Source organism: Setaria viridis, chromosome 8 (genome assembly GCF_005286985.2).
Source record: "Setaria viridis chromosome 8, Setaria_viridis_v4.0, whole genome shotgun sequence".
Lineage (NCBI taxonomy): Eukaryota > Viridiplantae > Streptophyta > Magnoliopsida > Poales > Poaceae > Setaria > Setaria viridis.
Window position 1 is genome coordinate 25,499,885 of NC_048270.2, and position 25,679 is coordinate 25,525,563.

Consider the following 25,679-nt stretch of genomic DNA (forward strand, 5'->3'; position numbering starts at 1 on the left):
AGGAGTTCAACAAGTCGAACAAGCCAAATGAAGTAAGTTCTCAACACTTGCTGCGCTTCAAGTACTCATAATCTCTTGGTCTCTTGTTTTCCGACTTGTTTATTTTTGTGCAGGCTGATGTACTTCTTTATTATTCGCCTCCTCCTCCCCCCAGTGCAGATGATGCAAAAAATGCAATGCGAGAACACTTACTGCGATTGCCTGGGAATCCTTCAGAAGGGGTGGAGGAGGACGAGGAGGATATCGAGTCTTTTAGCGACTCTGATTCTGATGCTGATGATGACTTTGTGATGCAGCCGCGAGCTTCTAAGGGAGGCAAATCGTCTTCTGACGCCTCAAAATGACCTTCAGAGAGTGATGACACCGATGAGCACTTGCTCCCGGTGCCGAAAAAGCGTCGGACCGCGATGCCTAAGCAGCACGCTCGACGCGACCACATCTTCAACGCTGCACCCCCGATGGTAATAACCTTTGCGGAAGGGCAAATTGTGAAGTTACGAGTACATTCCGACTTGTCTTGCGTAGTCGCGATTGCTTATCTTTATTTTTTTCTTTTGCAGACAACTGATGAAGTAGTTGAAGATGTTGAGGTGGCTGCTGATGCAGTGTTTGATGCCGCAGAAATGACTGTCAACAATGTAGTCGAGACAGCGGAAGCAGCAGCTGGCAATGCAGATATTATGACGGAAACGGCTGCCGGTGACGTAGCCGTGGCATCGAAGACGGTGACCCATCACGCAGTCATCGAAATGGAGGTGGCAACCGATAGTGTGGCTGGTTCGACGGAGACGAACATGAGTGAAGTGGTAAAAACGCCAGAGGTAGTGTCAGACGCCACACTGCCCGAAGCTTCCGTTGGCGGTGAGTAGCTAGTAGTAGTAGCAGTCGCGCGGCCGCCGTTGCTGAACTAATTGCTGCAGGTATTGGCGACAATAGGTAGTCTCCCAGAATTCTACACCCGAGCTGCTGCCTGAAGCCGCATCGGCTCAAGGACCTTCTGCAGCAGACATTTTGGACATCCTTCCCCTCAATGCTGCGAGTAATGAAGCCCCCAAGATTGAGGTTGCGCGCACCCTTGAGTCGGTTGGGGCGGCTACGGAGACGTCGTCTTAGGCGGAGCTATCATTTAGTCAAAAATTAGTCTTGGAGCCGAGTGCGAGGATTGATCCTGCGGCTGAAGATCCGTTGCCGCAGAGGGAGGTCGAGGCTTTCGAGAGCCCCTTATTTGATCCGCAGGTTATATCCTCTGTTTTTGAGGCAAATCAGTGTTTGTTGACATATACCAAGGTGAGTTTTGAACTCAGCTAACATCTTCCTCTATTTGAGTTGAAAAATCCACTTTAGAGTACTGATTTCTCTATACTCAGGATCTGTTTGAGAAATCTCGCCAGAATGTACAACTTCTGCAGGAGCAAAACGAGGCTTCGCGCCGCGTTGCGCTTCTGGAGAAGGAGATTAGCGAGGAGCGCCTGCGAACTTTGGAATTCTTGAAGAAGTATGATGGTGCCTTGGCGTCGTTCAAAGTTGACCGACGGGAGTATGAAGGAGAGAAAGCGCGCGTTGTTGCGCGTAATAAGTCATTGCACCAGAAAGTCGATGGTGAGTACTCGTGTTTGCGATCCATAGCTTGTATGTTGTATGTAGCTTGCTTCTTGACCGCCTAGTGCTTTGGTGCAGAGTTGAAAAGCCAGGAGACTTTGCTGAAAAACACGATCAGCGATTGGATGAACGCGTACTGCCGGCAGTCGGAGGAGCTTGAAGAACTCAAGGCTCGGCTGGAGAAGGTGGAGCGTGACTTGGAGAAGGAATCCACGATGCGCCAAGATGGTGAGGCCGATCTAGTCAGGGCTATGACCACCATCAAGGGGCTGTCAGACGCGGCGCAACTCGTGGCGGACCTAGTGGAGCCCCCTGCGGACGGAGTAGAGCCCCGTCCTTTAATCGACAGGATCAGGGATACGCCGGGGAAGATAACCAGCTTGATCCAGGGCATGGCGAAATCCATATCCAAGCAGCTGTTAGGATTCGTCAAGTCCTTCTATCCCAAATCAGATCTTTCCCTGGTTGCGGAAGGTGTTGCTGCAGATTGTTCGGACGAGACGTATAAGCAATACTTGGAGGAGTTAGACCCCATAGCCGAGGAGGTAGCCAAGTTCGTTAACTTGCAGTAGTCTTAGGCTCCCTTCGGTTGTAATCGCTCCTGAACTTGTATCTCTGTACAATGATCCTTTGGGAGAATTTTGCATTTTGATTTCCCACTAGTTCGCTTGTGAGAGTACTTTCTTCTGCTGACTTGATCAGGAATCGCATCTTTGAGTTGTTATCGTACTCGATTGATGAGTGGTCTGCAGAAGTTATCGCTTGTTTCTCGTAGTCCAAGTAGTCGTCCCTTTGCTCATGCATTATTGTGGGCGTACTGTGTAGGATGCGCAAGGAAACTGTGCGTTGGTCCTTTGGGCTAGAGCAGAAGCATTGATGTAATATCCTGCAAGATTCGTTAATACGAAAAATGCATGTATGAAATAAGTAGTCGAAACGAGTAGACTTGGGTACTCTTATGTCGACTTGTTGGCTGCTTGTGCCATTGGTCCGTTTTCTGCGAACTTTTGAAGTGTAGGCTTGTGTTTGGGAGCTGTATAAGCTCATGTTGCTGCTGACCCGCTGTTTGCCGGCCGCTAGGTGAGTTGATAAACCCGAGTAGACTTGTGAGTACAAGTCGTACTAGGGCATGTGAGCCCAGAGAGCTGAAAAGCTCAAGGTTCGAGCTGACTCGCCTTTGCGAGCCACTCGATGAGTTGAGTAACCCGAGCCGTTACACGACTAGTTCCAGGAGGTACAAGGGTCTTCTCAACTGTGACCGTTGAGCTTATGCCGATTTGGAAGGAAAACGATATCCCATGGATAATGCCAAAATTTTCGCCGTTGTGCGGAAATACCGATCCGTTGCTCCGGTAAATGTCATGATACTGAAGCCTTTAGACTACTCCATCAGGATACTGAAGCCTTTAGACTACTCCATCACCATTCAGAGTACTTCTCTGTAAAAACTGAATCGCTATGTAATAGCTAACAGGGGTTGAACCGGGTCATTATCGAAGAACACAGACCCTAGTTTATCCCTCGAGTAGCAGTGGTTCTAGCGCCGCCGCTATGGCTGGCTTACTATGTATCTGAAGATTCCATCTGTAAATGAAAGAGCTGTTGTTCCTCGTCAGTTTCCCTTCCCCTTTTGAATCTGCCTGCGTTCTTGCTGTTTCTTTTGCTTCTATCTTTTCGATCCCTGTCAGTAACTCCGTCGCGGTTATAAATATTGGGGGAAAGTTACCCCTGCCCATTATGCTTTCATTTGAATCTGTTCGTTGCTCAGGCAAGAAAAAACCCTAGCCCTCAGCACCGCCGCCGTTGCATCTTTAGATCGCCAGCGTAGCTGCCTCTTCCATCGCCTGCGCCGCCTCCGCTTGCTCCCCAAGGCAGGAATCAGGATGGGGAGAAAGCTTCAGAGCTCGAAGAAGGGGACCAAGGAGGCATCCAAGGAGTCTTCCACAAAAGGGAAAGAGCCCCAGCTGCCGGCCCCAAAGCGTGGAAAGACCGATCAAATTGCGCTGCCAAACCAGGCGATGGCCTGGAAACGATCCACTATGAAGGACACGGAGATCCAGGCGTTGGTCGACGCCAAATTGCTACAAGAGCAGGTAGTCGCGGGATGGAGGTGTTCCTTCGTTAATCATTGGATGTTCGAAACACACCCCGACGAGACGGTAGTCGTTGCTCGATTCGTGGAGCGTGGGCTTGCTCTTCCAACATCTGACTTCTTCCGGGGCCTGTTGGATTACTATTCTTTGCAACTTGTCCATCTGAATCCCAATGGAATATTGCATATCTACATATTTGTTCATCTGTGCGAAGCTTTTTTTGGGGGTGGAGTCCCATTTCAATCTTTTTCGCAAGATTTTTCGTCTGAAGCCACAGCCTAGTGAGGACGACATGCAAGTTATTGGTGGTGCTGGCTTCCAGATCCGAGAACAGTACTCGAATCTGTATTTGAAATACGAGCTGGTGTCATCTCATGGCAGTTGGAAGGAGAAATGGTTTTATATTGAAGACCACAAGCCATCTCTGCCCAAGATAACTTGTCATCGCCCAACATACAGTAGTCGGTGGCTTGATGAACCGACAACTGCTGAGAGTATTAAAATCCTCGATCTGCTGAAAAAGATTGCTGATCTGAAGGAGCAAGGCATGAAAGGAGTTGCCGTTGCTCGCAGTTTTCTGAAAAGACGTGTGCAGCCATTGCAGCTTCGGACAACTCCCGGGTATGAGTACTCTGGACTCGACGATCCTTCACGGATGTCATCCGAAGATATTTCAGATGAAGAGGTGGGGGTTCGTCTGAGCCGAATGTTCAGAGAGCTTGACGATATGCCCGTAGCGGTCCAGGAGTTCAACAAGTCGAACAAGCCAAATGAAGTAAGTTCTCAACACTTGCTGCGCTTCAAGTACTCGTAATCTCTTGGTCTCTTGTTTTCCGACTTGTTTATTTTTGTGCAGGCTGATGTACTTCTTTATTATTCGCCTCCTCCTCCCCCCAGTGCAGATGATGCAAAAAATGCAATGCGAGAACACTTACTGCGATTGCCTGGGAATCCTTCAGAAGGGGTGGAGGAGGACGAGGAGGATATCGAGTCTTTTAGCGACTCTGATTCTGATGCTGATGATGACTTTGTGATGCAGCCGCGAGCTTCTAAGGGAGGCAAATCGTCTTCTGACGCCTCAAAATGACCTTCAGAGAGTGATGACACCGATGAGCACTTGCTCCCGGTGCCGAAAAAGCGTCGGACCGCGATGCCTAAGCAGCACGCTCGACGCGACCACATCTTCAACGCTGCACCCCCGATGGTAATAACCTTTGCGGAAGGGCAAATTGTGAAGTTACGAGTACATTCCGACTTGTCTTGCGTAGTCGCGATTGCTTATCTTTATTTTTTTCTTTTGCAGACAACTGATGAAGTAGTTGAAGATGTTGAGGTGGCTGCTGATGCAGTGTTTGATGCCGCAGAAATGACTGTCAACAATGTAGTCGAGACAGCGGAAGCAGCAGCTGGCAATGCAGATATTATGACGGAAACGGCTGCCGGTGACGTAGCCGTGGCATCGAAGACGGTGACCCATCACGCAGTCATCGAAATGGAGGTGGCAACCGATAGTGTGGCTGGTTCGACGGAGACGAACATGAGTGAAGTGGTAAAAACGCCGGAGGTAGTGTCAGACGCCACACTGCCCGAAGCTTCCGTTGGCGGTGAGTAGCTAGTAGTAGTAGCAGTCGCGCGGCCGCCGTTGCTGAACTAATTGCTGCAGGTATTGGCGACAATAGGTAGTCTCCCAGAATTCTACACCCGAGCTGCTGCCTGAAGCCGCATCGGCTCAAGGACCTTCTGCAGCAGACATTTTGGACATCCTTCCCCTCAATGCTGCGAGTAATGAAGCCCCCAAGATTGAGGTTGCGCGCACCCTTGAGTCGGTTGGGGCGGCTACGGAGACGTCGTCTTAGGCGGAGCTATCATTTAGTCAAAAATTAGTCTTGGAGCCGAGTGCGAGGATTGATCCTGCGGCTGAAGATCCGTTGCCGCAGAGGGAGGTCGAGGCTTTCGAGAGCCCCTTATTTGATCCGCAGGTTATATCCTCTGTTTTTGAGGCAAATCAGTGTTTGTTGACATATACCAAGGTGAGTTTTGAACTCAGCTAACATCTTCCTCTATTTGAGTTGAAAAATCCACTTTAGAGTACTGATTTCTCTATACTCAGGATCTGTTTGAGAAATCTCGCCAGAATGTACAACTTCTGCAGGAGCAAAACGAGGCTTCGCGCCGCGTTGCGCTTCTGGAGAAGGAGATTAGCGAGGAGCGCCTGCGAACTTTGGAATTCTTGAAGAAGTATGATGGTGCCTTGGCGTCGTTCAAAGTTGACCGACGGGAGTATGAAGGAGAGAAAGCGCGCGTTGTTGCGCGTAATAAGTCATTGCACCAGAAAGTCGATGGTGAGTACTCGTGTTTGCGATCCATAGCTTGTATGTTGTATGTAGCTTGCTTCTTGACCGCCTAGTGCTTTGGTGCAGAGTTGAAAAGCCAGGAGACTTTGCTGAAAAACACGATCAGCGATTGGATGAACGCGTACTGCCGGCAGTCGGAGGAGCTTGAAGAACTCAAGGCTCGGCTGGAGAAGGTGGAGCGTGACTTGGAGAAGGAATCCACGATGCGCCAAGATGGTGAGGCCGATCTAGTCAGGGCTATGACCACCATCAAGGGGCTGTCAGACGCGGCGCAACTCGTGGCGGACCTAGTGGAGCCCCCTGCGGACGGAGTAGAGCCCCGTCCTTTAATCGACAGGATCAGGGATACGCCGGGGAAGATAACCAGCTTGATCCAGGGCATGGCGAAATCCATATCCAAGCAGCTGTTAGGATTCGTCAAGTCCTTCTATCCCAAATCAGATCTTTCCCTGGTTGCGGAAGGTGTTGCTGCAGATTGTTCGGACGAGACGTATAAGCAATACTTGGAGGAGTTAGACCCCATAGCCGAGGAGGTAGCCAAGTTCGTTAACTTGCAGTAGTCTTAGGCTCCCTTCGGTTGTAATCGCTCCTGAACTTGTATCTCTGTACAATGATCCTTTGGGAGAATTTTGCATTTTGATTTCCCACTAGTTCGCTTGTGAGAGTACTTTCTTCTGCTGACTTGATCAGGAATCGCATCTTTGAGTTGTTATCGTACTCGATTGATGAGTGGTCTGCAGAAGTTATCGCTTGTTTCTCGTAGTCCAAGTAGTCGTCCCTTTGCTCATGCATTATTGTGGGCGTACTGTGTAGGATGCGCAAGGAAACTGTGCGTTGGTCCTTTGGGCTAGAGCAGAAGCATTGATGTAATATCCTGCAAGATTCGTTAATACGAAAAATGCATGTATGAAATAAGTAGTCGAAACGAGTAGACTTGGGTACTCTTATGTCGACTTGTTGGCTGCTTGTGCCATTGGTCCGTTTTCTGCGAACTTTTGAAGTGTAGGCTTGTGTTTGGGAGCTGTATAAGCTCATGTTGCTGCTGACCCGCTGTTTGCCGGCCGCTAGGTGAGTTGATAAACCCGAGTAGACTTGTGAGTACAAGTCGTACTAGGGCATGTGAGCCCAGAGAGCTGAAAAGCTCAAGGTTCGAGCTGACTCGCCTTTGCGAGCCACTCGATGAGTTGAGTAACCCGAGCCGTTACACGACTAGTTCCAGGAGGTACAAGGGTCTTCTCAACTGTGACCGTTGAGCTTATGCCGATTTGGAAGGAAAACGATATCCCATGGATAATGCCAAAATTTTCGCCGTTGTGCGGAAATACCGATCCGTTGCTCCGGTAAATGTCATGATACTGAAGCCTTTAGACTACTCCATCAGGATACTGAAGCCTTTAGACTACTCCATCACCATTCAGAGTACTTCTCTGTAAAAACTGAATCGCTATGTAATAGCTAACAGGGGTTGAACCGGGTCATTATCGAAGAACACAGACCCTAGTTTATCCCTCGAGTAGCAGTGGTTCTAGCGCCGCCGCTATGGCTGGCTTACTATGTATCTGAAGATTCCATCTGTAAATGAAAGAGCTGCTGTTCCTCGTCAGTTTCCCTTCCCCTTTTGAATCTGCCTGCGTTCTTGCTGTTTCTTTTGCTTCTATCTTTTCGATCCCTGTCAGTAACTCCGTCGCGGTTATAAATATTGGGGGAAAGTTACCCCTGCCCATTATGCTTTCATTTGAATCTGTTCGTTGCTCAGGCAAGAAAAAACCCTAGCCCTCAGCACCGCCGCCGTTGCATCTTTAGATCGCCAGCGTAGCTGCCTCTTCCATCGCCTGCGCCGCCTCCGCTTGCTCCCCAAGGCAGGAATCAGGATGGGGAGAAAGCTTCAGAGCTCGAAGAAGGGGACCAAGGAGGCATCCAAGGAGTCTTCCACAAAAGGGAAAGAGCCCCAGCTGCCGGCCCCAAAGCGTGGAAAGACCGATCAAATTGCGCTGCCAAACCAGGCGATGGCCTGGAAACGATCCACTATGAAGGACACGGAGATCCAGGCGTTGGTCGACGCCAAATTGCTACAAGAGCAGGTAGTCGCGGGATGGAGGTGTTCCTTCGTTAATCATTGGATGTTCGAAACACACCCCGACGAGACGGTAGTCGTTGCTCGATTCGTGGAGCGTGGGCTTGCTCTTCCAACATCTGACTTCTTCCGGGGCCTGTTGGATTACTATTCTTTGCAACTTGTCCATCTGAATCCCAATGGAATATTGCATATCTACATATTTGTTCATCTGTGCGAAGCTTTTTTTGGGGGTGGAGTCCCATTTCAATCTTTTTCGCAAGATTTTTCGTCTGAAGCCACAGCCTAGTGAGGACGACATGCAAGTTATTGGTGGTGCTGGCTTCCAGATCCGAGAACAGTACTCGAATCTGTATTTGAAATACGAGCTGGTGTCATCTCATGGCAGTTGGAAGGAGAAATGGTTTTATATTGAAGACCACAAGCCATCTCTGCCCAAGATAACTTGTCATCGCCCAACATACAGTAGTCGGTGGCTTGATGAACCGACAACTGCTGAGAGTATTAAAATCCTCGATCTGCTGAAAAAGATTGCTGATCTGAAGGAGCAAGGCATGAAAGGAGTTGCCGTTGCTCGCAGTTTTCTGAAAAGACGTGTGCAGCCATTGCAGCTTCGGACAACTCCCGGGTATGAGTACTCTGGACTCGACGATCCTTCACGGATGTCATCCGAAGATATTTCAGATGAAGAGGTGGGGGTTCGTCTGAGCCGAATGTTCAGAGAGCTTGACGATATGCCCGTAGCGGTCCAGGAGTTCAACAAGTCGAACAAGCCAAATGAAGTAAGTTCTCAACACTTGCTGCGCTTCAAGTACTCGTAATCTCTTGGTCTCTTGTTTTCCGACTTGTTTATTTTTGTGCAGGCTGATGTACTTCTTTATTATTCGCCTCCTCCTCCCCCCAGTGCAGATGATGCAAAAAATGCAATGCGAGAACACTTACTGCGATTGCCTGGGAATCCTTCAGAAGGGGTGGAGGAGGACGAGGAGGATATCGAGTCTTTTAGCGACTCTGATTCTGATGCTGATGATGACTTTGTGATGCAGCCGCGAGCTTCTAAGGGAGGCAAATCGTCTTCTGACGCCTCAAAACGACCTTCAGAGAGTGATGACACCGATGAGCACTTGCTCCCGGTGCCGAAAAAGCGTCGGACCGCGATGCCTAAGTAGCACGCTCGACGCGACCACATCTTCAACGCTGCACCCCCGATGGTAATAACCTTTGCGGAAGGGCAAATTGTGAAGTTACGAGTACATTCCGACTTGTCTTGTGTAGTCGCGATTGCTTATCTTTATTTTTTTTCTTTTGCAGACAACTGATGAAGTAGTTGAACATGTTGAGGTGGCTGCTGATGCAGTGTTTGATGCCGCAGAAATGACTGTCAACAATGTAGTCGAGACAGCGGAAGCAGCAGCTGGCAATGCAGATATTATGACGGAAACGGCTGCCGGTGACGTAGCCGTGGCATCGAAGACGGTGACCCATCACGCAGTCATCGAAATGGAGGTGGCAACCGATAGTGTGGCTGGTTCGACGGAGACGAACATGAGTGAAGTGGTAAAAACGCCGGAGGTAGTGTCAGACGCCACACTGCCCGAAGCTTCCGTTGGCGGTGAGTAGCTAGTAGTAGTAGCAGTCGCGCGGCCGCCGTTGCTGAACTAATTGCTGCAGGTATTGGCGACAATAGGTAGTCTCCCAGAATTCTACACCCGAGCTGCTGCCTGAAGCCGCATCGGCTCAAGGACCTTCTGCAGCAGACATTTTGGACATCCTTCCCCTCAATGCTGCGAGTAATGAAGCCCCCAAGATTGAGGTTGCGCGCACCCTTGAGTCGGTTGGGGCGGCTACGGAGACGTCGTCTTAGGCGGAGCTATCATTTAGTCAAAAATTAGTCTTGGAGCCGAGTGCGAGGATTGATCCTGCGGCTGAAGATCCGTTGCCGCAGAGGGAGGTCGAGGCTTTCGAGAGCCCCTTATTTGATCCGCAGGTTATATCCTCTGTTTTTGAGGCAAATCAGTGTTTGTTGACATATACCAAGGTGAGTTTTGAACTCAGCTAACATCTTCCTCTATTTGAGTTGAAAAATCCACTTTAGAGTACTGATTTCTCTGTACTCAGGATCTGTTTGAGAAATCTCGCCAGAATGTACAACTTCTGCAGGAGCAAAACGAGGCTTCGCGCCGCGTTGCGCTTCTGGAGAAGGAGATTAGCGAGGAGCGCCTGCGAACTTTGGAATTCTTGAAGAAGTATGATGGTGCCTTGGCGTCGTTCAAAGTTGACCGACGGGAGTATGAAGGAGAGAAAGCGCGCGTTGTTGCGCGTAATAAGTCATTGCACCAGAAAGTCGATGGTGAGTACTCGTGTTTGCGATCCATAGCTTGTATGTTGTATGTAGTTTGCTTCTTGACCGCCTAGTGCTTTGGTGCAGAGTTGAAAAGCCAGGAGACTTTGCTGAAAAACACGATCAGCGATTGGATGAACGCGTACTGCCGGCAGTCGGAGGAGCTTGAAGAACTCAAGGCTCGGCTGGAGAAGGTGGAGCGTGACTTGGAGAAGGAATCCACGATGCGCCAAGATGGTGAGGCCGATCTAGTCAGGGCTATGACCACCATCAAGGGGCTGTCAGACGCGGCGCAACTCGTGGCGGACCTAGTGGAGCCCCCTGCGGACGGAGTAGAGCCCCGTCCTTTAATCGACAGGATCAGGGATACGCCGGGGAAGATAACCAGCTTGATCCAGGGCATGGCGAAATCCATATCCAAGCAGCTGTTAGGATTCGTCAAGTCCTTCTATCCCAAATCAGATCTTTCCCTGGTTGCGGAAGGTGTTGCTGCAGATTGTTCGGACGAGACGTATAAGCAATACTTGGAGGAGTTAGACCCCATAGCCGAGGAGGTAGCCAAGTTCGTTAACTTGCAGTAGTCTTAGGCTCCCTTCGGTTGTAATCGCTCCTGAACTTGTATCTCTGTACAATGATCCTTTGGGAGAATTTTGCATTTTGATTTCCCACTAGTTCGCTTGTGAGAGTACTTTCTTCTGCTGACTTGATCAGGAATCGCATCTTTGAGTTGTTATCGTACTCGATTGATGAGTGGTCTGCAGAAGTTATCGCTTGTTTCTCGTAGTCCAAGTAGTCGTCCCTTTGCTCATGCATTATTGTGGGCGTACTGTGTAGGATGCGCAAGGAAACTGTGCGTTGGTCCTTTGGGCTAGAGCAGAAGCATTGATGTAATATCCTGCAAGATTCGTTAATACGAAAAATGCATGTATGAAATAAGTAGTCGAAACGAGTAGACTTGGGTACTCTTATGTCGACTTGTTGGCTGCTTGTGCCATTGGTCCGTTTTCTGCGAACTTTTGAAGTGTAGGCTTGTGTTTGGGAGCTGTATAAGCTCATGTTGCTGCTGACCCGCTGTTTGCCGGCCGCTAGGTGAGTTGATAAACCCGAGTAGACTTGTGAGTACAAGTCGTACTAGGGCATGTGAGCCCAGAGAGCTGAAAAGCTCAAGGTTCGAGCTGACTCGCCTTTGCGAGCCACTCGATGAGTTGAGTAACCCGAGCCGTTACACGACTAGTTCCAGGAGGTACAAGGGTCTTCTCAACTGTGACCGTTGAGCTTATGCCGATTTGGAAGGAAAACGATATCCCATGGATAATGCCAAAATTTTCGCCGTTGTGCGGAAATACCGATCCGTTGCTCCGGTAAATGTCATGATACTGAAGCCTTTAGACTACTCCATCAGGATACTGAAGCCTTTAGACTACTCCATCACCATTCAGAGTACTTCTCTGTAAAAACTGAATCGCTATGTAATAGCTAACAGGGGTTGAACCGGGTCATTATCGAAGAACACAGACCCTAGTTTATCCCTCGAGTAGCAGTGGTTCTAGCGCCGCCGCTATGGCTGGCTTACTATGTATCTGAAGATTCCATCTGTAAATGAAAGAGCTGCTGTTCCTCGTCAGTTTCCCTTCCCCTTTTGAATCTGCCTGCGTTCTTGCTGTTTCTTTTGCTTCTATCTTTTCGATCCCTGTCAGTAACTCCGTCGCGGTTATAAATATTGGGGGAAAGTTACCCCTGCCCATTATGCTTTCATTTGAATCTGTTCGTTGCTCAGGCAAGAAAAAACCCTAGCCCTCAGCACCGCCGCCGTTGCATCTTTAGATCGCCAGCGTAGCTGCCTCCTCCATCGCGTGCGCCGCCTCCGCTTGCTCCCCAAGGCAGGAATCAGGATGGGGAGAAAGCTTCAGAGCTCGAAGAAGGGGACCAAGGAGGCATCCAAGGAGTCTTCCACAAAAGGGAAAGAGCCCCAGCTGCCGGCCCCAAAGCGTGGAAAGACCGATCAAATTGCACCGCCAAACCAGGCGATGGCCTGGAAACGATCCACTATGAAGGACACGGAGATCCAGGCGCTGGTCGACGCCAAATTGCTACAAGAGCAGGTAGTCGCGGGATGGAGGTGTTCCTTCGGCAATCATTGGATGTTCGAAACACACCCCGACGAGACGGTAGTCGTTGCTCGATTCGTGGAGCGTGGGCTTGCTCTTCCAACATCTGACTTCTTCCGGGGCCTGTTGGATTACTATTCTTTGCAACTTGTCCATCTGAATCCCAATGGAATATTGCATATCTACATATTTGTTCATCTGTGCGAAGCTTTTTTTGGGGGTGGAGTCCCATTTCAATCTTTTTCGCAAGATTTTTCGTCTGAAGCCACAGCCTAGTGAGGACGACATGCAAGTTATTGGTGGTGCTGGCTTCCAGATCCGAGAACAGTACTCGAATCTGTATTTGAAATACGAGCTGGTGTCATCTCATGGCAGTTGGAAGGAGAAATAGTTTTATATTGAAGACCACAAGCCATCTCTGCCCAAGATAACTTGTCATCGCCCAACATACAGTAGTCGGTGGCTTGATGAACCGACAACTGCTGAGAGTATTAAAATCCTCGATCTGCTGAAAAAGATTGCTGATCTGAAGGAGCAAGGCATGACAGGAGTTGCCGTTGCTCGCAGTTTTCTGAAAAGACGTGTGCAGCCATTGCAGCTTCGGACAACTCCCGGGTATGAGTACTCTGGACTCGACGATCCTTCACGGATGTCATCCGAAGATATTTCAGATGAAGAGGTGGGGGTTCGTCTGAGCCGAATGTTCAGAGAGCTTGACGATATGCCCGTAGCGGTCCAGGAGTTCAACAAGTCGAACAAGCCAAATGAAGTAAGTTCTCAACACTTGCTGCGCTTCAAGTACTCGTAATCTCTTGGTCTCTTGTTTTCCGACTTGTTTATTTTTGTGCAGGCTGATGTACTTCTTTATTATTCGCCTCCTCCTCCCCCCAGTGCAGATGATGCAAAAAATGCAATGCGAGAACACTTACTGCGATTGCCTGGGAATCCTTCAGAAGGGGTGGAGGAGGACGAGGAGGATATCGAGTCTTTTAGCGACTCTGATTCTGATGCTGATGATGACTTTGTGATGCAGCCGCGAGCTTCTAAGGGAGGCAAATCGTCTTCTGACGCCTCAAAATGACCTTCAGAGAGTGATGACACCGATGAGCACTTGCTCCCGGTGCCGAAAAAGCGTCGGACCGCGATGCCTAAGCAGCACGCTCGACGCGACCACATCTTCAACGCTGCACCCCCGATGGTAATAACCTTTGCGGAAGGGCAAATTGTGAAGTTACGAGTACATTCCGACTTGTCTTGCGTAGTCGCGATTGCTTATCTTTATTTTTTTCTTTTGCAGACAACTGATGAAGTAGTTGAAGATGTTGAGGTGGCTGCTGATGCAGTGTTTGATGCCGCAGAAATGACTGTCAACAATGTAGTCGAGACAGCGGAAGCAGCAGCTGGCAATGCAGATATTATGACGGAAACGGCTGCCGGTGACGTAGCCGTGGCATCGAAGACGGTGACCCATCACGCAGTCATCGAAATGGAGGTGGCAACCGATAGTGTGGCTGGTTCGACGGAGACGAACATGAGTGAAGTGGTAAAAACGCCGGAGGTAGTGTCAGACGCCACACTGCCCGAAGCTTCCGTTGGCGGTGAGTAGCTAGTAGTAGTAGCAGTCGCGCAGCCGCCGTTGCTGAACTAATTGCTGCAGGTATTGGCGACAATAGGTAGTCTCCCAGAATTCTACACCCGAGCTGCTGCCTGAAGCCGCATCGGCTCAAGGACCTTCTGCAGCAGACATTTTGGACATCCTTCCCCTCAATGCTGCGAGTAATGAAGCCCCCAAGATTGAGGTTGCGCGCACCCTTGAGTCGGTTGGGGCGGCTACGGAGACGTCGTCTTAGGCGGAGCTATCATTTAGTCAAAAATTAGTCTTGGAGCCGAGTGCGAGGATTGATCCTGCGGCTGAAGATCCGTTGCCGCAGAGGGAGGTCGAGGCTTTCGAGAGCCCCTTATTTGATCCGCAGGTTATATCCTCTGTTTTTGAGGCAAATCAGTGTTTGTTGACATATACCAAGGTGAGTTTTGAACTCAGCTAACATCTTCCTCTATTTGAGTTGAAAAATCCACTTTAGAGTACTGATTTCTCTATACTCAGGATCTGTTTGAGAAATCTCGCCAGAATGTACAACTTCTGCAGGAGCAAAACGAGGCTTCGCGCCGCGTTGCGCTTCTGGAGAAGGAGATTAGCGAGGAGCGCCTGCGAACTTTGGAATTCTTGAAGAAGTATGATGGTGCCTTGGCGTCGTTCAAAGTTGACCGACGGGAGTATGAAGGAGAGAAAGCGCGCGTTGTTGCGCGTAATAAGTCATTGCACCAGAAAGTCGATGGTGAGTACTCGTGTTTGCGATCCATAGCTTGTATGTTGTATGTAGCTTGCTTCTTGACCGCCTAGTGCTTTGGTGCAGAGTTGAAAAGCCAGGAGACTTTGCTGAAAAACACGATCAGCGATTGGATGAACGCGTACTGCCGGCAGTCGGAGGAGCTTGAAGAACTCAAGGCTCGGCTGGAGAAGGTGGAGCGTGACTTGGAGAAGGAATCCACGATGCGCCAAGATGGTGAGGCCGATCTAGTCAGGGCTATGACCACCATCAAGGGGCTGTCAGACGCGGCGCAACTCGTGGCGGACCTAGTGGAGCCCCCTGCGGACGGAGTAGAGCCCCGTCCTTTAATCGACAGGATCAGGGATACGCCGGGGAAGATAACCAGCTTGATCCAGGGCATGGCGAAATCCATATCCAAGCAGCTGTTAGGATTCGTCAAGTCCTTCTATCCCAAATCAGATCTTTCCCTGGTTGCGGAAGGTGTTGCTGCAGATTGTTCGGACGAGACGTATAAGCAATACTTGGAGGAGTTAGACCCCATAGCCGAGGAGGTAGCCAAGTTCGTTAACTTGCAGTAGTCTTAGGCTCCCTTCGGTTGTAATCGCTCCTGAACTTGTATCTCTGTACAATGATCCTTTGGGAGAATTTTGCATTTTGATTTCCCACTAGTTCGCTTGTGAGAGTACTTTCTTCTGCTGACTTGATCAGGAATCGCATCTTTGAGTTGTTATCGTACTCGATTGATGAGTGGTCTGCAGAAGTTATCGCTTGTTTCTCGTAGTCCAAGTAGTCGTCCCTTTGCTCATGCATTATTGTGGGCGTACTGTGTAGGATGCGCAAGGAAACTGTGCGTTGGTCCTTTGGGCTAGAGCAGAAGCATTGATGTAATATCCTGCAAGATTCGTTAATACGAAAAATGCATGTATGAAATAAGTAGTCGAAACGAGTAGACTTGGGTACTCTTATGTCGACTTGTTGGCTGCTTGTGCCATTGGTCCGTTTTCTGCGAACTTTTGAAGTGTAGGCTTGTGTTTGGGAGCTGTATAAGCTCATGTTGCTGCTGACCCGCTGTTTGCCGGCCGCTAGGTGAGTTGATAAACCCGAGTAGACTTGTGAGTACAAGTCGTACTAGGGCATGTGAGCCCAGAGAGCTGAAAAGCTCAAGGTTCGAGCTGACTCGCCTTTGCGAGCCACTCGATGAGTTGAGTAACCCGAGCCGTTACACGACTAGTTCCAGGAGGTACAAGGGTCTTCTCAACTGTGACCGTTGAGCTTATGCCGATTTGGAAGGAAAACGATATCCCATGGATAATGCCAAAATTTTCGCCGTTGTGCGGAAATACCGATCCGTTGCTCCGGTAAATGTCATGATACTGAAGCCTTTAGACTACTCCATCAGGATACTGAAGCCTTTAGACTACTCCATCACCATTCAGAGTACTTCTCTGTAAAAACTGAATCGCTATGTAATAGCTAACAGGGGTTGAACCGGGTCATTATCGAAGAACACAGACCCTAGTTTATCCCTCGAGTAGCAGTGGTTCTAGCGCCGCCGCTATGGCTGGCTTACTATGTATCTGAAGATTCCATCTGTAAATGAAAGAGCTGTTGTTCCTCGTCAGTTTCCCTTCCCCTTTTGAATCTGCCTGCGTTCTTGCTGTTTCTTTTGCTTCTATCTTTTCGATCCCTGTCAGTAACTCCGTCGCGGTTATAAATATTGGGGGAAAGTTACCCCTGCCCATTATGCTTTCATTTGAATCTGTTCGTTGCTCAGGCAAGAAAAAACCCTAGCCCTCAGCACCGCCGCCGTTGCATCTTTAGATCGCCAGCGTAGCTGCCTCTTCCATCGCCTGCGCCGCCTCCGCTTGCTCCCCAAGGCAGGAATCAGGATGGGGAGAAAGCTTCAGAGCTCGAAGAAGGGGACCAAGGAGGCATCCAAGGAGTCTTCCACAAAAGGGAAAGAGCCCCAGCTGCCGGCCCCAAAGCGTGGAAAGACCGATCAAATTGCGCTGCCAAACCAGGCGATGGCCTGGAAACGATCCACTATGAAGGACACGGAGATCCAGGCGTTGGTCGACGCCAAATTGCTACAAGAGCAGGTAGTCGCGGGATGGAGGTGTTCCTTCGTTAATCATTGGATGTTCGAAACACACCCCGACGAGACGGTAGTCGTTGCTCGATTCGTGGAGCGTGGGCTTGCTCTTCCAACATCTGACTTCTTCCGGGGCCTGTTGGATTACTATTCTTTGCAACTTGTCCATCTGAATCCCAATGGAATATTGCATATCTACATATTTGTTCATCTGTGCGAAGCTTTTTTTGGGGGTGGAGTCCCATTTCAATCTTTTTCGCAAGATTTTTCGTCTGAAGCCACAGCCTAGTGAGGACGACATGCAAGTTATTGGTGGTGCTGGCTTCCAGATCCGAGAACAGTACTCGAATCTGTATTTGAAATACGAGCTGGTGTCATCTCATGGCAGTTGGAAGGAGAAATGGTTTTATATTGAAGACCACAAGCCATCTCTGCCCAAGATAACTTGTCATCGCCCAACATACAGTAGTCGGTGGCTTGATGAACCGACAACTGCTGAGAGTATTAAAATCCTCGATCTGCTGAAAAAGATTGCTGATCTGAAGGAGCAAGGCATGAAAGGAGTTGCCGTTGCTCGCAGTTTTCTGAAAAGACGTGTGCAGCCATTGCAGCTTCGGACAACTCCCGGGTATGAGTACTCTGGACTCGACGATCCTTCACGGATGTCATCCGAAGATATTTCAGATGAAGAGGTGGGGGTTCGTCTGAGCCGAATGTTCAGAGAGCTTGACGATATGCCCGTAGCGGTCCAGGAGTTCAACAAGTCGAACAAGCCAAATGAAGTAAGTTCTCAACACTTGCTGCGCTTCAAGTACTCGTAATCTCTTGGTCTCTTGTTTTCCGACTTGTTTATTTTTGTGCAGGCTGATGTACTTCTTTATTATTCGCCTCCTCCTCCCCCCAGTGCAGATGATGCAAAAAATGCAATGCGAGAACACTTACTGCGATTGCCTGGGAATCCTTCAGAAGGGGTGGAGGAGGACGAGGAGGATATCGAGTCTTTTAGCGACTCTGATTCTGATGCTGATGATGACTTTGTGATGCAGCCGCGAGCTTCTAAGGGAGGCAAATCGTCTTCTGACGCCTCAAAACGACCTTCAGAGAGTGATGACATCGATGAGCACTTGCTCCCGGTGCCGAAAAAGCGTCGGACCGCGATGCCTAAGTAGCACGCTCGACGCGACCACATCTTCAACGCTGCACCCCCGATGGTAATAACCTTTGCGGAAGGGCAAATTGTGAAGTTACGAGTACATTCCGACTTGTCTTGTGTAGTCGCGATTGCTTATCTTTATTTTTTTTCTTTTGCAGACAACTGATGAAGTAGTTGAACATGTTGAGGTGGCTGCTGATGCAGTGTTTGATGCCGCAGAAATGACTGTCAACAATGTAGTCGAGACAGCGGAAGCAGCAGCTGGCAATGCAGATATTATGACGGAAACGGCTGCCGGTGACGTAGCCGTGGCATCGAAGACGGTGACCCATCACGCAGTCATCGAAATGGAGGTGGCAACCGATAGTGTGGCTGGTTCGACGGAGACGAACATGAGTGAAGTGGTAAAAACGCCGGAGGTAGTGTCAGACGCCACACTGCCCGAAGCTTCCGTTGGCGGTGAGTAGCTAGTAGTAGTAGCAGTCGCGCGGCCGCCGTTGCTGAACTAATTGCTGCAGGTATTGGCGACAATAGGTAGTCTCCCAGAATTCTACACCCGAGCTGCTGCCTGAAGCCGCATCGGCTCAAGGACCTTCTGCAGCAGACATTTTGGACATCCTTCCCCTCAATGCTGCGAGTAATGAAGCCCCCAAGATTGAGGTTGCGCGCACCCTTGAGTCGGTTGGGGCGGCTACGGAGACGTCGTCTTAGGCGGAGCTATCATTTAGTCAAAAATTAGTCTTGGAGCCGAGTGCGAGGATTGATCCTGCGGCTGAAGATCCGTTGCCGCAGAGGGAGGTCGAGGCTTTCGAGAGCCCCTTATTTGATCCGCAGGTTATATCCTCTGTTTTTGAGGCAAATCAGTGTTTGTTGACATATACCAAGGTGAGTTTTGAACTCAGCTAACATCTTCCTCTATTTGAGTTGAAAAATCCACTTTAGAGTACTGATTTCTCTGTACTCAGGATCTGTTTGAGAAATCTCGCCAGAATGTACAACTTCTGCAGGAGCAAAACGAGGCTTCGCGCCGCGTTGCGCTTCTGGAGAAGGAGATTAGCGAGGAGCGCCTGCGAACTTTGGAATTCTTGAAGAAGTATGATGGTGCCTTGGCGTCGTTCAAAGTTGACCGACGGGAGTATGAAGGAGAGAAAGCGCGCGTTGTTGCGCGTAATAAGTCATTGCACCAGAAAGTCGATGGTGAGTACTCGTGTTTGCGATCCATAGCTTGTATGTTGTATGTAGCTTGCTTCTTGACCGCCTAGTGCTTTGGTGCAGAGTTGAAAAGCCAGGAGACTTTGCTGAAAAACACGATCAGCGATTGGATGAACGCGTACTGCCGGCAGTCGGAGGAGCTTGAAGAACTCAAGGCTCGGCTGGAGAAGGTGGAGCGTGACTTGGAGAAGGAATCCACGATGCGCCAAGATGGTGAGGTCGATCTAGTCAGGGCTATGACCACCATCAAGGGGCTGTCAGACGCGGCGCAACTCGTGGCGGACCTAGTGGAGCCCCCTGCGGACGGAGTAGAGCCCCGTCCTTTAATCGACAGGATCAGGGATACGCCGGGGAAGATAACCAGCTTGATCCAGGGCATGGCGAAATCCATATCCAAGCAGCTGTTAGGATTCGTCAAGTCCTTCTATCCCAAATCAGATCTTTCCCTGGTTGTGGAAGGTGTTGCTGCAGATTGTTCGGACGAGACGTATAAGCAATACTTGGAGGAGTTAGACCCCATAGTCGAGGAGGTAGCCAAGTTCGTTAACTTGCAGTAGTCTTAGGCTCCCTTCGGTTGTAATCGCTCCTGAACTTGTATCTCTGTACAATGATCCTTTGGGAGAATTTTGCATTTTGATTTCCCACTAGTTCGCTTGTGAGAGTACTTTCTTCTGCTGACTTGATCAGGAATCGCATCTTTGAGTTGTTATCGTACTCGATTGATGAGTGGTCTGCAGAAGTTATCGCTTGTTTCTCGTAGTCCAAGTAGTCGTCCCTTTGCTCATGCATTATTGTGGGCGTACTGTGTAGGATGCGCAAGGAAACTGTGCGTTGGTCCTTTGGGCTAGAGCAGAAGCATTGATGTAATATCCTGCAAGATTCGTTTATACGAAAAATGCATGTATGAAATAAGTAGTCGAAACGAGTAGACTTGGGTACTCTTATGTCGACTTGTTGGCTGTTTGTGCCATTGGTCCGTTTTCTGCGAACTTTTGAAGTGTAGGCGTGTGTTTGGGAGCTGTATAAGCTCATGTTGCTGCTGACCCGCTGTTTGCCGGCCGCTAGGTGAGTTGATAAACCCGAGTAGACTTGTGAGTACAAGTCGTACTAGGGCATGTGAGCCCAGAGAGCTGAAAAGCTCAAGGTTCGAGCTGACTCGCCTTTGCGAGCCACTCGATGAGTTGAGTAACCCGAGCCGTTACACGACTAGTTCCAGGAGGTACAAGGGTCTTCTCAACTGTGACCGTTGAGCTTATGCCGATTTGGAAGGAAAACAATATCCCATGGATAATGCCAAAATTTTCGCCGTTGCGCGGAAATACCGATCCGTTGCTCCGGTAAATGTCATGATACTGAAGCCTTTAGACTACTCCATCAGGATACTGAAGCCTTTAGACTACTCCATCACCATTCAGAGTACTTCTCTGTAAAAACTGAATCGCTATGTAATAGCTAACAGGGGTTGAACCGGGTCATTATCGAAGAACACAGACCCTAGTTTATCCCTCGAGTAGCAGTGGTTCTAGCGCCGCCGCTATGGCTGGCTTACTATGTATCTGAAGATTCCATCTGTAAATGAAAGAGCTGCTGTTCCTCGTCAGTTTCCCTTCCCCTTTTGAATCTGCCTGCGTTCTTGCTGTTTCTTTTGATTCTATCTTTTCGATCCCTGTCAGTAACTCCGTCGCGGTTATAAATATTGGGGGAAAGTTACCCCTGCCCATTATGCTTTCATTTGCATCTGTTCGTTGCTCAGGCAAGAAAAAACCCTAGCCCTCAGCACCGCCGCCGTTGCATCTTTAGATCGCCAGCGCAGCTGCCTCTTCCATCGCCTGCGCCGCCTCCGCTTGCTCCCCAAGGCAGGAATCAGGATGGGGAGAAAGCTTCAGAGCTCGAAGAAGGAGACCAAGGAGGCATCCAAGGAGTCTTCCACAAAAGGGAAAGAGCCCCAGCTGCCGGCCCCAAAGCGTGGAAAGACCGATCAAATTGCGCCGCCAAACCAGGCGATGGCCTGAAAACGATCCACTATGAAGGACACGGAGATCCAGGCGCTGGTCGACGCCAAATTGCTACAAGAGCAGGTAGTCGCGGGATGGAGGTGTTCCTTCAGCAATCCTTGGATGTTCGAAACACACCCCGACGAGACGGTAGTCTTTGCTCGATTCGTGGAGCGTGGGCTTGCTCTTCCAACATCTGACTTCTTCCGGGGCATGTTGGATTACTATTCTTTGCAACTTGTCCATCTGAATCCCAATGGAATATTGCATATCTACATATTTGTTCATCTGTGCGAAGCTTTTTTTGGGGGTGGAGTCCCATTTCAATCTTTTTCGCAAGATTTTTCGTCTGAAGCCACAGCCTAGTGAGGACGTTATTGGTGGTGCTGGCTTCCAGATCCGAGAACAGTACTCGAATCTGTATTTGAAATACGAGCTGGTGTCATCTCATGGCAGTTGGAAGGAGAAATGGTTTTATATTGAAGACCACAAGCCATCTCTGCCCAAGATAACTTGTCATCGCCCAACATATAGTAGTCGGTGGCTTGATGAACCGACAACTGCTGAGAGTATTAAAATCCTCGATCTGCTGAAAAAGATTGCTGATCTGAAGGAGCAAGGCATGACAGGAGTTGCCGTTGCTCGCAGTTTTCTGAAAAGACGTGTGCAGCCATTGCAGCTTCGGACAACTCCCGGGTATGAGTACTCTGGACTCGACGATCCTTCACGGATGTCATCCGAAGATATTTCAGATGAAGAGGTGGGGGTTCGTCTGAGCCGAACGTTCAGAGAGCTTGACGATACACCGTAGCGGTCGAGGAGTTCAACAAGTCGAACAAGCCAAATGAAGTAAGTTCTCATCACTTGCTGCGCTTCAAGTACTCGTAATCTCTTGGTCTCTTGTTTTCCGACATGTTTATTTTTGTGTAGGCTGATGTACTTCTTTATTATTCGCCTCCTCCTCTCCCAGTGCAGATGATGCAAAAAATGCAATGCGAGTACACTTACTGCGATTGCCTGGGGATCCTTCAGAAGAGGGGGGGAGGAGGAGGATGAAATCCAGTCTTTTAGCGACTCTGATTCTGATGCTGATGATGACTTTGTGATGCAGCCGCGGGCTTCTAAGGGAGGCAAATCGTCTTCAGACGCCTCAAAACGACCTTCAGAGGGTGATGACACCGATGAGCACTTGATCCCGCTGCCGAAAAAGTGTCAGACCGCGATGCCTAAGCAGCGCGCTCGACGCGATCACCACATCTTCAACGCTGCACCCCCGATGGTAATAACCTTTGTAGAAGGGCAAATTGTGGAGTTACGAGTACATTCCGACTTGTCTTACGTATTCGCGATTGCTTATCTTGATTTTTTTCTTTTGCAAACAACTAATGAAGTAGTTGAAGGTGTTGAGGTGGCTGCTGATGCAGTGTTTGATGCCGCTGAAATGACTGTCAACAATGTAGAAGACGACGGAAGCAGCAACTGGCAATGCAGATGTCATGACGGAGATGGCTGCCGGTGACGTAGCTGTGGCGTCGAAGACGGTGACCCATCACGCAGTCGTTGAAATGGAGGTGGCAACCGATGGTGTGGCTGGTTCGGCGGAGACGAACATGAGTGAGGTGGTAAAAACGCCGGAGGCAAGGTCAAACACCACGCTGCCCGAAGCTTCCGTTGGCGTGAGTACGCTAGTCGTAGTAGTAGTCGCGCGGCCGCCGTTGCTGAACTAATTGTTGCAGGTATTGGCGACAATCTGGAGGATCCGCCACCTGCCCCGATGAATATACCAGCCCCCAACATCGTGCCGAAGCCCTTGATGGAGAAACGTTCCCTGGTCCCTCGTCAGTCGACCAAGTGAGTACCCTCGCAATTGCTAAGTATTGGTTTGATGTCGAGTAGTTGTTCTCTGACTCTTATGTCTTGTTGTGTGCAGGACATCTTCAAATGTTGACCCTAGAGCGGTGAGTACCGAAACAGCTGCTAATGGCGGAAGCGACTCAACCGCGAAGCCCGCTTCTGCGCCTGTTATCGGGCTGTCAGAGGAGAACCCATCGCCCGCCGCGGATCCCAGTGCTACATCTCTGGCGGCTGCTTTATTACAGGATGTGGTCGGCGCTCTTCAAGATGTGGCGCCGGTAGTCTCCCAGAATTCTACTCCCGAGCTGCTGCCTGAAGCCGCATCGGCTCAAGGACCTTCTGCAGCAAACATTTTGGACACCCTTCCCCTCTATGCTGCGAGTACTGAAGCCCCCACGATTGAGGTTGCGCGCACCCTAGAGTCGGTTGGGGCGGCTACGGAGACATCGTTTTAGGCGGAGCTATCATTTAGTCAAGAATTAGTCTTGGAGTCGAGTGCGAGGACTGATTCCGCGGCTGAAGATTCGTTGCCGCAGAGGGAGGTCGAGGCTTTCGAGAGCCCCTTATTTGATCCGCAGGTTATATCCTCTATTTTTGAGGCAAATCAGCGTTTGTTGACATATACCAAGGTGAGTTTTGAACTCAGCTGACATCTTCCTCTATTTGAGTTGAAAAATCCGTTTTACAGTACTGATTTCTCTATACTCAGGATCTTTTTGAGAAGTCTCGCGAGAATGTACAACTTCTGCGGGAGCAAAACGAGGCTGCACGCCGCATTGCGCTTCTGGAGAAGGAGATTAGCGAAGAGCGCCGGCGGACTTCGAAATTCTTGAAGAAGTATGATGGTGCCTTGGCGTCGTTCGAAGTTGAACGACGGGAGTATGAAGGAGAGAAAGCACGCGTTATTGCGCGTAATAAGTCATTGCACCAGAAAGTTGATGGTGAGTACTCGTGTTTGCGATCCATAGCTTGTATGTTGTATGTAGCTTACTTCTTAACCGCCTATTTCTTTGGTGCAGAGTTGAAAAGCCAGGAGACTTTGCTGAAAAACACAATCACCGATTAGAAGAACGCGTACTGCCGGCAGTCGGAGGAGCTTGAAGAACTGAAGGCTCGGCTGGAGAAGGTGGAGCGTGACTTGGAGAAGGAATCCAAGATGCGCCAAGATGGTGAGGTCGGTCTAGTCAGGGCTATGACCACCATCAAGGAGCTGTCAGACGCGACGCAACTCATGGCGGACCTAGTGGAGCCCCCTGCGGACGGAGTAGAGCCCCGTCCTTTAATCGACAGGATCAGGGATGCGTCGGGGAAGATATCCAGCTTGATCCAGGGCATGGCGAAATCCATATCCAAACAGCTGTTAGGATTCATCAAGTCCTACTAATCCAAAGCAGATCTTCCCCTGGTTGCGGAAGGTGTTGCTGCAGATTGTTCGAACGAGACGTATAAGCAATACTTGGAGAAGTTAGACCCCATAGCCGAGGAGGTAGCCAAGTTCGTTAACTTGCAGTAGTCTTAGGCTTCCTTCGGTTGTAATCGCTCCTGAACTTGTGTCTGAACTTGTGTCTCTGTACAATGATCTTTTGGGAGAATTTTGCCTTTTGATTTCCCACTAGTTCGCTTGTGAGAGTACTTTCTTCTGCTGACCTGATCAGGAATCGCATCTTTGAGTTGTTATCGTACTCGATTGATGAGTGGTGTGATTTCCCACTAGTTCGCTTGTGAGAGTACTTTCTTCTGCTGACCTGATCAGGAATCGCATCTTTGAGTTGTTATCGTACTCGATTGATGAGTGGTGTGCAGATGGAGGGAGACCACCGACATAAACACGCCGAGCATGACGAGTAGCCCGAGAGAAAAAATGATGTTGGCACACTGTTTATCAATACCTGCAGAACATTATTAACTAAAGAACCATACCTGTTGAGTCATTGCTTGTGGCTGGATGACAAGGGGGTTGAACTGATTCCAATGAATGCACATGGTTACAAAGCAGTAAACAATTTAGTCCAGGCAAAAAAATACCAAAAAAAGAGTAAAAGTTCTAATTAAGGATATTAAAGAAAGGAATTATCTACCCGGTAACACCAAAAGGTAGCATGTTGGGAAACATGCCACCAATGTTGGGAAGAGAAGAGCCCGGTAACTGGCCTGCAAGGCATCAATAAATTTCTAGTAGGAGGCATAATCAATTAGCAACTAATTCCTAGAAAAATTATAGATCCAGAACAAGCTACACAGTATTCCATGTCAAAGGATTAGTAACATATGTGCAAGGACAGATATAAACAAGTAATGATCATGAAGCTAGCAACCATAGTACTATTGTACTAGCTAGTTGAAGATGAACAGGACGATATCAAACCAGCGCACTGATTCCTCCTTGTACATTAAAGCTACAGTAGGCAGCTCATTCCACTGGCAGCAGTGGGGCAAGTGACCCAAGATTGCCTTGTTACCATACACGGTTGCCTT

At 49.3% G+C, this 25,679-nt stretch overlaps 1 protein-coding gene across 11 annotated transcripts in view; it reads right to left on the minus strand.

Moving 5' to 3' along the window:
• The window catches only part of LOC117833457 (uncharacterized), a 46,028-nt gene that overhangs the window by 18,320 nt on the left and 2,029 nt on the right, over positions 1-25,679 (minus strand). For 4 of the 11 annotated variants that reach the window (XM_072295592.1, XM_072295590.1, XM_072295589.1 and 1 more), the window contains exons 5-6: positions 25,283-25,355; positions 1-25,166 (exon numbers count right to left, since the gene is read on the minus strand). The exon at positions 1-25,166 is cut by the window's left edge. In XM_072295592.1, the coding sequence (XP_072151693.1) occupies positions 25,133-25,166; positions 25,283-25,355 (107 nt within the window). In that variant the 3' untranslated portion in view covers positions 1-25,132. The other 7 variants (XM_072295595.1, XM_072295594.1, XM_072295593.1 and 4 more) reach the window with 5 other exon arrangements.